Below are 15594 nucleotides of genomic sequence, written 5' to 3' on the forward strand. Positions count from 1 at the left end.
TTCGTACTAAAGAGGAGAAGGACGACCCAAGTTGTTATCAGCGCTCAGTTCAGAAGCCTGCATCTCTGATGGTATGGGGTTGCATTAGTGCGTGTGGCATGGGCAGCTTACACATCTGGAAAGACACCATCAATGCTGAAAGGTATATCCAGGTTCTAGAGCAACATATGCTCCCATCCAGACGACGTCTCTTTCAGGGAAGACCTTGCATTTTCCAACATGACAATGCCAAACCACATACTGCATCAATTACAGCATCATGGTTGCGTAGAAGAAGGGTCCGGGTACTGAACTGGCCAGCCTGCAGTCCAGATCTTTCACCCATAGAAAACATTTGGCGCATCATGAAACGGAAGATACGACAAAAAAGACCTAAGACAGTTGAGCAACTAGAATCCTACATTAGACAAGAATGGGTTAACATTCCTATCCCTAAACTTGAGCAACTTGTCTCCTCAGTCCCCAGACGTTTACAGACTGTTGTAAAGAGAAAAGGGGATGTCTCACAGTGGGAAACATGGCCTTGTCCCAACTTTTTTGACATGTGTTGTTGTCATGAAATTTAAAATCACCTAATTTTTCTCTTTAAATGATACATTTTCTCAGTTTAAACATTTGATGTGTCATCTATGTTCTATTCTGAATAAAATATGGAATTTTGAAACTTCCACATCATTGCATTCTGTTTTCATTTACAATTTGTACTTTGTCCCAACATTTTTGGAATCGAGGTTGTGTGTGTGTATATATATATATATATATATATATATATATATATATATATATATATATATATTTATTTTTTTTTTTTTTTTATATTTTTAAAAACGTAAACGGTTTTCTCAAGGACATGATGATGTAAAGTGGCTCCTTATGAAATTCTTTTTATCATTGTAAAGAGGATATTTATTTATTTATTGTAAAATATTACACTGTTGCAGGCTCGAGATGCATCTATAGCCCAGCTGATGGAGGAACTCCAGCAGCTCCATACAGCTTTAACCAAATCAGGAGAAGAGAAAGACTCTGCTTCCTCCAAGAAGAAAACCGGACGAGATCATCACGGAAAGGTCAAAGGTGGCAGCACAGCCAAAGACAAGGACAGACAGTCTCTCTCCAGGAAGAACTCCAGTACGCCACCTTTGGGTCCTTCAGCCAACGGCTCTCCGAGCGTGTCCACTGTGGATACAGGGACACAGGTGGAGGGGGTGGAGCTGGGGGCAGAGCTGGAGGAAGTGATCAGCGAGTATACGGAGCGGATTGGACAGATCCGGGAGCTACACGCGGCTGAGATCATGGACATGGAGAACAGGCACATTGCAGAGAGCGAGAGTCTGAAGAAGGAGAACCAGAGGCTGGAGCAGGAGTGTGACACACTCAGAGATAGCATTAATAAACTCCGCCCTGTACAGGTCAGGCTCCACCCCTTAGATTATGTATGTATACATGCATAACATGCATCATGCCAATAGGCACCTACCAAGTGTGCACAACAGTGTGTGTGTGTGTGTGTGTGTGTGTGTTCTCTTGGTTCTGTTATCTGAGTGTGTGTGTGATTTCCTGTCCAGGTTGTGAGACCAGATCATTCCGCGTCCTCCACATTCAGAGACGGATACACCAGCGGTAAGTCATGCTTCAACACCACACACTAACACTACCTAGGGACACTACTCAGAGAGCATACAGTACACTCCCCCTCAATAAGCACTACATAGGGACACTAGTTAGGGAGCCTACTGTACTCTTCCCCTAAATAAATGCTACACATTGGGCACCCTACTGTGCATTATTCCAACACTAACCCTAGACCCCTGTAGGTTAATGTGTTCTAACGTGCCCTGGGTTAGTGCACTACATAGTTCAGATGACTGTAATTTAGGGAATAGGGAGTAGTGTTGGGACACTGCTAATAGGGTTAATGGTGGTAAAGCTGCTCTGTGACGCAGTCCATTGTTAAAAGTGCTGTATGTGTGTTACATTTAAGTTACAAGAATTTGGTGTGTGTGTGTGTGTGTGTGTGTGTGTGAGAGACAGACAGCAGCTCGGAGGTGGGCTTAGAGTTCAGGAGCACACCTGAAGGGGCACGGCCAGATGACACACAATTAACTGACAGGATTAAGGTACACACACACACACACACACACACACACACACACACAGACAGCATGTTAAATGTAAAGCTATACCTACTGTGTGTGTGAGTAGGCTCTCCTCAGAGAGGTCCATCAGGAGGGAATGCAGGTTCTCTCTCTGTCGGAGCTGAACCTGTGTGACGACTCTGCAGACCGCAGCAGCCTGGTAGCACAGATCAAACACCTCCAAGCTCAGCTCACACAGCTGCAACAGGACACACACACCACCCAGCAATGGCACCACACACTGAGCATGACAGGTACCTCAGACACACACACACACACACACACACACTTACGATGGAGAGGTAACATCACTACCATACTGAGTGAAACAACTCCTTTCAGAGAAACAGACAGGCGACAGAGAGACAGATGAGTCTGAGAGACTGAAGGCCGAGCTGGCGCAGGCCAAACTGGAGCTGAAAACGTCACTGAAAACCCAACACACACACCTGAGAGAGCTCGAAGCACTCAGGTGAGACACACATACAGGTGCATGTATATAACAGATGTACATCATGCATCCGTTTATATCTGTGTTTGTGCGTACCGACAGGTCCGAGGTGTGTGTGAAGGCGTCTGAGCTGGACGCCGCAAGTGACCGCCTGGCAGAGGAGCAGCGGCGGGCGAGAGAGCTGCAGTGGGAGATGGAGAGAGAGAGGAGCAGGGCTGATAGGAGGAGAGAGGGAGAGAGGGAGGAGCTGGAGGTGAGTGACCTGACAGGAAGCAGGAAATTACAGTGTCATTAGTAATCATTTCCAGTTCCTGTGAAGGTGGGTGGAGTTATCATATTGAAAAAAATGCCTGCAGGTTAGAGTCAGAAGAGGGCACTGTGTTTTTTAACTCCCCCACACTGGACAGGTGATGGTGCTCACTTGACCTCTGTCTGTCTGCCTGTCTGTAGGATGTGAGACTTGCTCTGGAGGAGGAGAGACAGGTTTCAGCACAGAGAGAAATAGAAGTCGCTAAATACATGGACCTGTCCGCACAGCTGCAGGTAGTGTGTGTGTGTGTGTGTGTGTGTGTGTGTGTGTGTGTATGCTCAAATGTGTGTGTTTGTGTTTTAGGTCCAGTTAGAATCTCAGAACTGTCGGTTGAATGAGCTGAACTCTGACCTTCAGAAGGAGAAAGAACTCAATGCTGAACTGCTTAAACACACACAATGCCCCCTACAGGTCAGAGACAGACACACACACACACACACACAAAAATGGCGGCACGTACACATGCAACGGCTCCTCTCTGTCCCGACAGAACGGTGTTTTCGTGTTTTTTGTGTTTTAAAACAGCGTGTATCTGATCGTCTTTGTCGCGTCCATCAGTCTCAAGGCGCACATACTCCCGTGAGTTTCTGCTTGACATCCACAGAACCATATTCACAGATATAAATCCAGCGGACGTGGAAGTGCTATGCGGCTACGGTTTGCTCCGGAGGCCTGCTCAACCACTGACCCCCACTCCTGCATCCAGCCCGCAGTGGAGGCGCCACAGGCAGAACATGCGGAAGCAGGAGAGAGGCAAGCACGGAGGTATCCGGGCTAGGCTAGTGACTAGCCCTCACCAGCTGGCTGTCCCTACCATCACTCTGGCCAACGTACGCTCGCTCGACAACAAGCTGGATTATGTCTGCCTGCTCCGCTCATCTTCTAAGTCTGTGAGTGAGTGCTGTGTCCTTGTGTTTGTGGAAACATGGCTTAATGACAGCGTCCCAGACTGTGCCATTCAGCTAGCCCAGCTAACATGCTACCAGTCAGACAGAGCGCTAGTCGAAGGGGGGAAGACTCGCGGCGGAGGACTCTGTGTTTACATCAGTGATGCCTGGTGCCGCGATGCTGTCGTGGTCTGCAAACACTGCTCACCACTGGTGCAGTTTATAATTATTAAGTGCCGGCCATTCTATCTGCCGAGGGAATTTACAGCCATATTGCTGGTAGCAATATACATCCCTCCCGGCTCCAATAACAACAGGAGTGAAGCACTGAATGAACTCTATCAGCATATTAGTGAGCAGCAGACAGCCCACCCAGATGCTTTCCTCATCCTGGCTGGGGATTTCAATCATGCAAACCCCAAGAGCGTGTTTCCAAAACTCTATGGTCATTTCAACTTTCCCACACGTGGAAGCAATACTCTGGACAATATTTACACCATGCATTAGAGGCGCCTACAAAGCCCTCCCCTTCCCCCACCTTGGGGCCTCAGATCACTCCACTGTTATGCTAATGGACGCATACAGGCCGCTGGTTAAAGTCACCAAACCAGCTACAAAACAGGTACATGTGTGGCCAGAGGGGTCCTCAGAGGCACTCCAGGACTGTTTTTCCACCACTGACTGCAGCATGTTCAGACAGGCGGCCACCTACAACACCACCACAGATCTCCAGGAGTACACGGAGACCATCACTGCCTACATGAGGAAGTGCATGGATGACGTTACAGTCACCAGAACCATCTCCATTCGGGCCAATCTGAAACCATGGCTGACAGGGGAAGTCCACGGGCTCATGAGGGCTTGGAACGCCGCCTTCAGAGCTGGGGTCGAGGTGGGCCTGAGGACCGCTAGGGCCAACCTGTCACGAGACGTCAGGGTGGCCAAGAGACAGTATTCCAGGAACATTGCTGACTACTTTGCTTTACTACTGACTACATTGCTGTCTGGTCGGAGTTTTATCGCATCGCTCCTGTGAAGGACGGCCCCATGAGGACAGTTGAGGGTTATACCTGGAGGATGCTCTGGACTCTTACAGTAATGCTTTTATGGCTGAGGACTACAGTTGACTTGCTAACTTTAGGACTGCAGTTGTCATGAACAGTTTTGCACTCAAGTTTCCATCAATTAAGAGTTTATAACATCAACGAAACTGTCTTCATGTTAAAACTGTTAATGTTATAGTCAGGCTGTCTGTTGTTGCCCAAATGAGGATGGGTTCCCTTTTGAGTCTGGTTCCTCTCGAGGTTTCTTCCTCATGTCGTCTGAGGGAGTTTTTCCTTGCCACCGTCGCCACAGGCTTGCTCATTGGGGATAGATTAGGGATAAAATTGGCTCATGTTTTAAGTCGTTCAAATTCTGTAAAGCTGCTTTGCGACAATGTTTATTGTTAAAAGCGCTATACAAATAAACTTGACTACTTCAACGACAGCAGAGACACCAGGAACCTGTGGCGGGAAATTCAGACCATCACAGACTACAAGCCCTCGCCGCAGACCTGTGACAACTCCACCTCTCTGCTGAATCAGTTGAACAACTTCTTCGCTTGCTTTGAGGCAGACAACAGCACCATGGCACAGAAGACCCCACCACCTCCCGGCTATCAGGTGTTGACGCTGTCCCCAGACAGCGTGAGGAGAGCTCTCAGGACGACAGATGCACAGAAAGCCCTGGGTCCTGGTCGTGTCCTGAGAGACTGTGCCAAGGAGCTCACAGATGTCTTTACAGACATCTTCAACATTTCGTTGAGCCAGGCTGTTGTCCCCACGTGCCTCAAAGCCACCACCATCATCCCGGTCCCGAAGAAGCTGTCTCCCTCCTGCTTCAATGACTACCGCCCGGTCACACTCACTCCCATCCTCATGAAGTGCTTTGAGCGGCTAGTCATGCGGCATATCAGGTCTGCCCTCCCCCCCTGCCCTGGACCCTTTCCAGTTTGTATATCAGTCCAACCGTTCAACCGATGATGCCGTCTCCACTGCCCTCCACTTAGCCCTCATCCACCTGGAGACAAAAGACTCGTATGTCAGAATGCTGTTCATAGACTTTAGCTCAGCATTCAACAAAATCATTCCTCAGCAGCTCATTCATAAACTGGACCAGCTGGGACTCAACACCTCCCTGTGCAACTGGCTGCTGGACTTCCTGATGGGGAGACCACAGACTGTACGGGTCGGCAGCAACTCCTCCAGCACCATCACAGTGAATGCGGGGGCCCCCCAAGGATGTGTGCTGAGCCCCCTCCTCTTCACTCTGCTGACCCATGACTGCACACCAACATCCAGCTCTAATCTCTTCATTAAGTTTCCGGACGACACGACTGTGGTGGGTCTCATCAACAATGGCGATGAGACAATCTACAGGAGTGAGGTGAGCCACTTGGCCATGTGGTGCAAGGACAACAATCTCCACCTGAATGTGGAGAAGACGAAGGAGATTGTTGTGGACTTCAGGAGACAGCACACCCAGCATGGTCCACTATCTATCGACGGTGCTGCAGTGGAGAGGGTGAGCAGCACCAAGTTTCTGGGTGTGCACATCTCTGAAGACCTGTCCTGGAGCAACAACACCACATCACTGGCCAAAAAAGCCCAACAGCGTCTGTATTTCCTCTGCAAACTGAGAAGAGCGAGAGTCCCGGCCCCCATCATGCACACATTCTACAGAGGCACCATCGAGAACATCCTGACCAGCTGCATCACCATGTGGTACGGCACCTGCACCGTGTCCTGCTGCAAGACTCTGCAGCGCATTGTGAGAGCAGCTGAGAGGATCATTGGTGTCTCTCTCCGTTCTCTAATGGATATCTATAACTCCCGCCTCACCCGCAAAGCCATCAGGATTGCAGGTGACCCCACCCACCCATCTCACAGCCTCTTCAGCCTGCTGCCGTCAGGGAGGAGACTGCGGAGTCTCCGGGCCAAAACCAGCAGGCTCAAGAACAGTTTCTTTCACCAGGCGGTCAGGAGGCTCAACTCCCTCCCTGTTCTGCCTCTCCTCCCCCCTCTGCCCCCTGCCACAGATTCTGCCTGCACACCCCCTGCCCCCCCTTCAGCATCTGACATCATGTCACCCTCACAGTCCCCCCCCCCCCCCCCAACACACACACACACACACACACTCTCAACATTGATTCGCACACTGAACTCAGGGACCGCACATCTCACTTTACCTCGCTCGTTTGCACTATTCCGCACTACCTCACCTTAACAGCGATTAGTTTGTTTATGCTGCTTATTTCATGTTTACCTGCTATACCTCAAGTGCCCTTGACTGTTTGTCCTTTGCTGTAATATATACACACACACACACACACACACACACACAGGGCGTCACGGTGGTGTAGTGGTTAGCGTTGTCGCCTCACAGCAAGAAGGTCCGGGTTCGAGCCCCGTGGCCGGCGAGGGCCTTTCTGTGTGGGGTTTGCATGTTCTCCCCGTGTCCGCGTGGGTTTCCTCCGGGTGCTCCGGTTTCCCCCACAGTCCAAAGACATGCAGGTTAGGTTAACTGGTGACTCTAAATTGAGCGTAGGTGTGAATGTGAGTGTGAATGGTTGTCTGTGTCTATGCGTCAGCCCTGTGATGACCTGGCGACTTGTCCAGGGTGAACCCCGCCTTTCACCCGTAGTCAGCTGGGATAGGCTCCAGCTTGCCTGCGACCCTGTAGAACAGGATAAAGCGGCTTCAGATAATGAGATGATATATATATACACACACCTGTGTGTGTGTGTTTAGTCTATGTCTATTTCTTATCTAGAGTGTTTATTTCAGTTGTTCTATTTTTATTTATTGCATTGCCTGTTTGCACCGTGGGTCAGAGAGGACTGAAATTTCATCTGTGCTGTATGTCGAGCATGTATAGCATATTTTTGACAAAGTTGACTTGACTTCACACACACACATTTGGAAATCCTTACCTGAGTATTCCATCCCAGCAGATGGCGATAGTATGTCTCATGAAACCGCTAAATTCTAACACTAACAGCTGCATATTGGGCGATAGAGAAGGAGAAATGTGTAAAAAGCTCAAGGAAAAGTTCAAAAAGGAATAATTTGTGTACTGATGATGAAGTGGACCTACTGCTTCAGGTTCTGCTTGAATACAAAGTGTTCTTCCAGTTCTTATAAATGGCAGCAGTTCTCTGAACATCTACACAGTCGACTTCACACTAGAAGTGGTAGAAGTATTTGCCTACCTTGGCAGGTACATCTACCATTTCCAACAGCCTTGTCCTAGGAAGACTCGCACCAGTGTCATCCACCAGAGGATGGGTTTATTTTTAAGTTTTAAGTCTGTTTCCTCACGAGGGTTCTTCCTCAGGTCATCTCAGGATGTTTTCTCCCGTCGTGTACAGCAGTGACTCGTGAACACTGACTCAACATATTAAAATCTCCACTGCATTAGAATGGTTTTGGATTCAAGACAGTCCAGTGGCAGGACAATGTCTCCAGTGAGGATGTGCTTGTACAGGCACGCATTCAATGCGTGTTTGCTTGGGATGACTTGGCCATGTCAGGCACATGAAGAATGGCCAACTCCCTAATGAGGCATTGTATGGCGAGTTGGTCAGAGGTACAGAGCTGCACCATTGTCTCAGATGCCACTGACACACACGAGTACACACACACACACACACACACACACAGAGTGCATCAGTATACACCCACAAACTCACAGGGTGTGCTAACAGTCAATGCTACAGGACTGATGTTGAAGTATGTTGTGTGTTTTGTAGGTGGAGGATGGCAGTCCCACTGTAGCAGACAGTGTGCTCCAATCTCTGCAGGACCAGCTGAAGGAGAAGCAGGCCAGCATTGTGGAGCTGAGGGCACAGGCAGAGCAGAGAGTGCTGCAGGAGCTGGAGCAGAAGCAACAGTGGCAGCATGAGAGAACAAACCTCCAGAGACGTGTAGATGAGCTCCAGAGTCTGTTGGAGGGAGAGAGGGAGCAATGGAAGGGCATGGAGAGAGAGAAAGAAAGGCTGGAGTGCAGAGTGGCTGAGCTGATGGAGAAGAGCAGCCACAGCGTGAGTTCACCAAGTGATCCACTTTGTGTAATTAGATGTCTAATTTGGTGTCCGATGTCTAATAATACTTATGTATTGAACTGTTGCTTTATTCGTGTGAGCAGGAGCGAATGGGTGACTGGGTGCTAGAGCAGAAATCAGACAGAACTGTGCCTTTGGGCTCCACCAGTATATCCTTCCAGAACACAGCAGGAGCAATTGATATCAGGGACATGGACAGCGTTATTGCAAAGCTACAGCAAATTGCCATGAAAATCAACAGGTACATGGAAAAAGCATCCAGAGATATAGTCAGGTCAAGAGTTGTTGGGTGTACTATGAAGTGTACTAACAAACTGTACATGCTGTCAAGTCCAGAAAATCCCAAAGAAGTCTAAACGTGATTGCACTACCATATAATCCTGTTTTTCTCGGTACCTTAGGCCTGCTGTGGAGGGTCCTGACAGAGAGAGTTTTAGCTGGTTACAGAGGAACATTCAGGACGTTGTGGCATTCCTGCAGAAATTCTCCTCAATACCCCCTGCTGGACCAGAGGTAAGACGACCACATTTCTGTTGCAGGTACTGGGTCAGGATAAAGGATGGGGCAGTGGTACAGATCACATAACCTGGGGAACACACATTAAGTAACGGGACGGGGGACACAAACTGGTGTAATGACTTTGTATGTCAATCAGGTACTGACCTAGGGGTATAGATCAGGAATTGACATGGGAGGGAGATCAGGGTAATGATACAGGGGGATACAGATGGGGTAAGGATGCAGGGTTTGGAGGTTGGGTAACAAGTCAATTCAAGTTTATTTGTATAGCGCTTTTAACAATAAACATTATCGCAAAGCAGCTTTACACAATTTGAACGACTTGAAACATGAGCTAATTTTATCCCTAATCTATTCCCAATGATGAAGCCTGTGGCGACGGTGGCAAGGAAAAACTCCCTCAGACAACATGAGGAAGAAACCTCGAGAGGAACCAGACTCAAAAGGGAACCCATCCTCATTTGGGCAACAACAGACAGCATGACTATAATATTAACAGTTTTAACATGAAGTCAGTTTCGTTGATGTTATAAACTCTTCATTGATGGAAACTTGAGTGCAAAACTGTTCATGACAACTGCAGTCCTAAAGTTAGCAAGTCAACTGTAGTCCTCAGCCATAAAAGCGTTACTGTAAGAGTCCAGAGCGTCCTCCAGGTGTGACTTTCAACTGTCCTCATGGGGCCGTCCTCCACAGGAGCGATGTGATGAGACTCCAACCAGATGTAGGGCATCAGGATGGATCAGGCAGGTCCGAGGAGCAGAAGAGGTTCAGCATCTCGATCCCAGGACCAACATGTAACTCAGAGGGACAGATTTTGGGGGGGGGAGAAGAGAGAGAAAATGCAGGTTGTTAGGTATGCCCAATGACACCTGAATAAGTAGGAACAGTATACATATTGCACTGAGTACAAGCAGGGACTCCGGCAACTAACTATGACAGCATAACTAAAAGGGGAGAGCCAGAAGGCAACACAGGCATGAGGGGCCCCGGGACATAAAGCAGCAGCCACTACACCATCAACAAACTCGAGTGAGCAAGCGAGTGGGGACTGACAGCATCCATACATCCCAGTTTACCAAAACACTCTGTCTGAGGATGCTCCAGATCTACACCTTTACCTCATAAACACCATTAACACAAGGCTTGACTAAACAGATCTGTTTTCAGCCGAGACTTAAACATTGAGACTGTGTCTGATTCCCGAACACTACTTGGAAGGCTGTTCCATAACAGTGGGGCTTTGTAAGAAAAGGCTCCGCCCCCTGATGTAGCCTTCACTATACGAGGTACCAGCAGATAGCCTGCACCTTTTGATCCAAGTAGGCGTGGCGGGTCATAGAGGACCAGAAGTTCACTCAGGTACTGTGGTGCGAGACCATTCAGTGCTTTAAAGGTCAATAGTAGTATTTTATAATCAATACGAAATTTGATTGGGAGCCAATGCAGTGTGGATAAGACAGGGGTGATGGGGTCATATTTTCTAGTTCTAGTAAGGACTTTTGCTGCTGCATTTTGAACTAACTGGAGCTTGTTTATGCACTTATTGGAACATCCAGACAGTAAGGCATTACAATAATCCAACCTGGAGGGAATGAAAGCATGAACTAGTTTTTCTGCGTCATGTAGTGACATTAAATTTCTTATCTTATTTCTGAGATGAAAGAAAGCTATCCTAGTAATGTTATCAATGTGAGTTTCGAATGAAAGACTGGGGTCAATAATCACTCCGAGGTCTTTTACTGCTGCACGTGAAGAAACAGAAAGGCCATCCAGAGTCACTGTGTAATCAGAAAACTTACTTCTAGCTGCATGTGGTCCGAGTACAAGTACTTCAGTCTTGTCAGAGTTAAGCAGAAGGAAGTTAATAAGCATCCAGTGTCTAATGTCCTTCACACATTCCTCAATTCTATTAAGCTGGTGTCTCTCATCAGGTTTTGCAGAGACATACAACTGTGTCATCAGCATAACAGTGGAAACTAATACAATGTTTACGAATAATATCACCCAGAGTTAACATATATAGAGAAAAAAGCAGTGGACCCAAGACAGAACCTTGTGGAACACCAAAGTTTACCTCGGTACGTCTAGAAATATCACCATTTACATCAACATACTGATAGCGATCAGTTAAATAAGAGCTGAGCCAGGAGAGGGCCGTTCCCTTAACTCCCACAACATTTTCTAGTCTATCCAGAAGAATGGAATGATCAATGGTATCAAATGCTGCACTAAGGTCAAGCAACACAAGCAGCGAGACACAGCCCTGATCAGACGCCAACAGTAGGTCGTTTACTACTTTAACCAGTGCTGTCTCTGTGCTATGATGAGGTCTAAATCCTGACTGATACATTTCATGGATGTTATTCCTATGTAAATATGAGCATAACTGCTGTGCCACAGCTTTTTCAAGGATCTTGGAGATAAAGGGGAGGTTTGATATTGGCCGATAATTGGACAGCTGACAGGGATCAAGGTCAGGTTTTTAATCAGGGGTTTGATAACTGCTAGTTTAAAGGATTTGGGTACATAGCCAATTGTAAGAGAAGAATTTATTATTTTTAGAAGCGGTTCAATTACTTCAGGTATTATCCGTTTGAATAGACGTGTAGGTAAGGGATCTAGTACACAAGTTGAGGCTTTTGATGCCGAAATTAATGAAAGTTATTCAGTTTGTTTTAGGGGAGTAAAACATTCTAATTGCTGATCTGATACAGTTATATTGTTAACTACAGGGTCACTTACATTGTCTGACCTTAAATTTGTAGTTTACAGGGGATGCAGATTGGGTAAGGATACAGGGGAATATGGGTCAAAGTAATGATACAGGAGGATACACATCAGGTAACAATACAAGGGGGTACAGATTGGATAACTTGGGAACACAGATATGGTTAACTGACATTGTCAGGCACACGTTCCAATATTTTTGATCACTTGAAAATTGGATGTGTTCAAACACAAGATGCTATATTCTAAGTTGTTTAACATGTCTAGATGTAAATATCAGAAAATGAAAGCTGAACTTTTGCTCTGTTGCCTCATATTCATCTTTTGGTCCCAAACCCAAATGTCTTCAGTGAATAGCAAAAACAAAAGAACTGGCCTTGATGTTCCAATACTTTTGGAGAGGACTTTGGCTCAGGATAATGGCATGGGAGATGCAGATCAGAGTAATGATGCAGGGGACAAATCAAGTAACCACATGAAGATGAAGATCATTAGTAGCACAGGGAGCACAGACTGGGGATGCGGATCCCATAAACGTACATGAGCACATAGACTGCAAAACTGCCGGCCTCTGCTATACGTTAGTTCATTTTTAATTTTCATGAGGAGATGATTCTTCAGTGTACAGAATAGGGCAAGAAAGTCATTTGTGAAATTATAAGGTACACATTTCTTATTCTGCTCTGTGTGTGTGTGTGTGTGTGAGATTAGAGTGCTGCCCTGCTGACTGGAGGTTTCTCCAGTGCGCTAACGGAGCGACTGCTGCGTCAGAATGCTGAACTAACAGGTTTTGTTAGTCATCTCACAGAGGAGAAGAATGAGCTGAGAAATCAGATTCTGCGACTGGAAGAGGAGCTGAGGAGACTGCACCACCTAAAGGCCCACAGCGTCAGTGAAAGACATTTTTCTTATTTTTTAAAAAATATTCTCTTGGTGTAAAACTGTAAAACATCCAAATCAAGTGTGTGTTAGCTGGTGGATGGTGGTGGCTCAGAGGGTAAGGCATTGGGCGACTGATGGGACAGGAGTGAGTTCAAATCTGAGCACCACAGAGAAAGACCTGTCCTGCTCAGGTGTATTCTCTCTCAGCTGTGTTTCGTTTTGGATAAACACATCAGTGATGAATGTAATATGACCTTTATTTGTTGTGTGTGTTAAATTTATCACAGCACTGATGACATAAATAATCTTTGATAAATTTGATCCTGACAAAACAGAAATGTTGCCTCTGTCTCTCACTCCCTGTCCCCGGTCTCATTCTGTCTCTCCCTCACACTGTAGTCCCTCAGATCTGGATCAGAGGTGCAGGAGGGTGTGTCCGAGGTACAGAGGGAGGTCTGGTTGAGAGAGAAGAGCAGGATGGAGAAATCCCTCTGTCAGGCAGAGGCGGAGATTTCACGTCTCCGGGCGGAGATTCGCTCTGACACGGTGCGAGACCTCAGCACGCCCGATGGTGACAGTGCCACGCTGAAGGTGATTTAGTTATACACTATTCATATGAGCTTCATATTCTTCAGTATGTACAGATGAGTAAGAATTTAACAGTATAACTAAATCACATTCTGTTATAAATTGGTCGATGAAGCCGAGAGTGTAACTCTGTCCATTCTGTGCAGAGGATTTATGGAAAATACCTGCGGGCTGAGAGTTTCCGCAAAGCCCTGATCTACCAAAAGAAATATCTGCTGCTGCTGCTGGGTGGCTTTCAGGAATGTGAGGAGGCGACGCTCTCACTGATTGCAGGCATGGCCGGCCCACATGTGTACACACACACCAACTTTGTGGAGTGCATCAGTCACCGGCGCCGTGGATACACACGCTTCCGCTCTGCTGCCCGTGTCTGCATTGCTCTCTTCAGGTACAACACTGAAACTGATCATATACACACAAGCGATCACATGCCATACCGCTCTCAGCCAGTCGGAACACACCGTTCAGCTCTTGGTCAATCAGATCACACCACATTGCTCTCAGTGAATCAGAGCAGACATTGCTTAACCATACTCTGATCTGATTGGCCGAGAGGTGTGTTCCGATTGTCTGAAAGTCTGATTGTGCACTGTCCTGCTCTCAGCTGATTAGAGTACATGGGCCTGACTCATGAGCTTTATTTGAATCCGCAGGATGCGTTTTCTGGTTCGAAGATGGCAGAAGGTAACAGGAGGATCAATCACCATCACCAGGAATGGTGTAGGACAGAGTCCAGGTATCTTTTACACACACGCACACACAGGAGAATGATAACTGAAACTGCAATCTTCAGTAAGGCTCAAATATACTATGTAGTGAAAAGTATGCCGCTGTCAGTGGGTCTGCGTGGGCCAGAGGTTTGGCTCTTGCAGGCTGCACCTGGCCCGTGGGCCACAGTTCGGGACTCCAGGGAATGTTCTAGAGTCTTCGTATTGAGTGTGTGTGTGTGTGTGTGCGCGCAGTGATGGAGATGAGGAACGACTCTCCCTACATGCATCCATATGGAGAGAGAAGAGGAACGAATAGAGGAAGAACAGGACGAGAGTCACCTCACACTGCACACTCCACACAGCACAGGTAACACACACACACTCCACACAGCACAGGTAACACACACACACTCCACACAGCACAGGTAACACACACACACTCCACACAGCACAGGTAACACACACACACTCCACACAGCACAGGTAACACACACACACTCCACACAGCACAGGTAACACACACACACTCCACACAGCACAGGTAACACACACACACTCCACACAGCACAGGTAACACACACACACTCCACACAGCACAGGTAACACACACACACTCCACACAGCACAGGTAACACACACACACTCCACACAGCACAGGTAACACACACACACTCCACACAGCACAGGTAACACACACACACACCACACAGCACAGGTAACACACACACACACACCACACAGCACAGGTAACACACACACACTCCACACAGCACAGGTAACACACACACACTCCACACACTGCAAACTCCACACAGCACAGGTAACACACGCACTCCACACAGGACAGGTAACACACACACTCCACACAGCACAGGTAACACACACACTCCACTCAGCACAGGTAACACACACACTCCACACAGCACAGGTAACACACACACACTCCACACACTGCACACTCCACACAGCACAGGTAACACACGCACTCCACACAGGACAGGTAACAAACACACTCCACGCAGCACAGGTAACACACACACTCCACTCAGCACAGGTAACACACACACTCCACACAGCACAGGTAACACACATTCCACACACTGCAAACTCCACACAGCACAGGGAACACACACTGCAAACTCCACACAGCACAGGGAAAACACACTGCAAACTCCACACAGCACAGGTAACACACACACTCCACACAGCACAGGTTACACACACACTCCACACAGCACAGGTTACACACACACTCCACACAGCACAGGTTACACA

At 47.5% G+C, this 15594-nt stretch overlaps 1 protein-coding gene across 5 annotated transcripts in view; it reads left to right on the forward strand.

Moving 5' to 3' along the window:
• Positions 1 to 15594, forward strand: part of LOC132882276 (A-kinase anchor protein 9-like) — a 285166-nt gene that overhangs the window by 165045 nt on the left and 104527 nt on the right. For 4 of the 5 annotated variants that reach the window (XM_060915567.1, XM_060915570.1, XM_060915568.1 and 1 more), the window contains 16 exons: positions 942 to 1412; positions 1569 to 1623; positions 2035 to 2120; positions 2206 to 2392; positions 2481 to 2610; positions 2692 to 2842; positions 3040 to 3132; positions 3203 to 3310; positions 8579 to 8869; positions 8974 to 9131; positions 9292 to 9403; positions 12851 to 13027; positions 13421 to 13612; positions 13756 to 13997; positions 14263 to 14345; positions 14572 to 14686. In XM_060915567.1, the coding sequence (XP_060771550.1) occupies positions 942 to 1412; positions 1569 to 1623; positions 2035 to 2120; positions 2206 to 2392; positions 2481 to 2610; positions 2692 to 2842; positions 3040 to 3132; positions 3203 to 3310; positions 8579 to 8869; positions 8974 to 9131; positions 9292 to 9403; positions 12851 to 13027; positions 13421 to 13612; positions 13756 to 13997; positions 14263 to 14345; positions 14572 to 14686 (2651 nt within the window). The remainder of the gene's footprint in view (positions 1 to 941; positions 1413 to 1568; positions 1624 to 2034; positions 2121 to 2205; positions 2393 to 2480; positions 2611 to 2691; positions 2843 to 3039; positions 3133 to 3202; positions 3311 to 8578; positions 8870 to 8973; positions 9132 to 9291; positions 9404 to 12850; positions 13028 to 13420; positions 13613 to 13755; positions 13998 to 14262; positions 14346 to 14571; positions 14687 to 15594) is intronic. The other variant, XM_060915571.1, reaches the window with a different exon arrangement.

Source organism: Neoarius graeffei, chromosome 2 (genome assembly GCF_027579695.1).
Source record: "Neoarius graeffei isolate fNeoGra1 chromosome 2, fNeoGra1.pri, whole genome shotgun sequence".
Taxonomy (NCBI): Eukaryota; Metazoa; Chordata; class Actinopteri; order Siluriformes; family Ariidae; genus Neoarius; species Neoarius graeffei.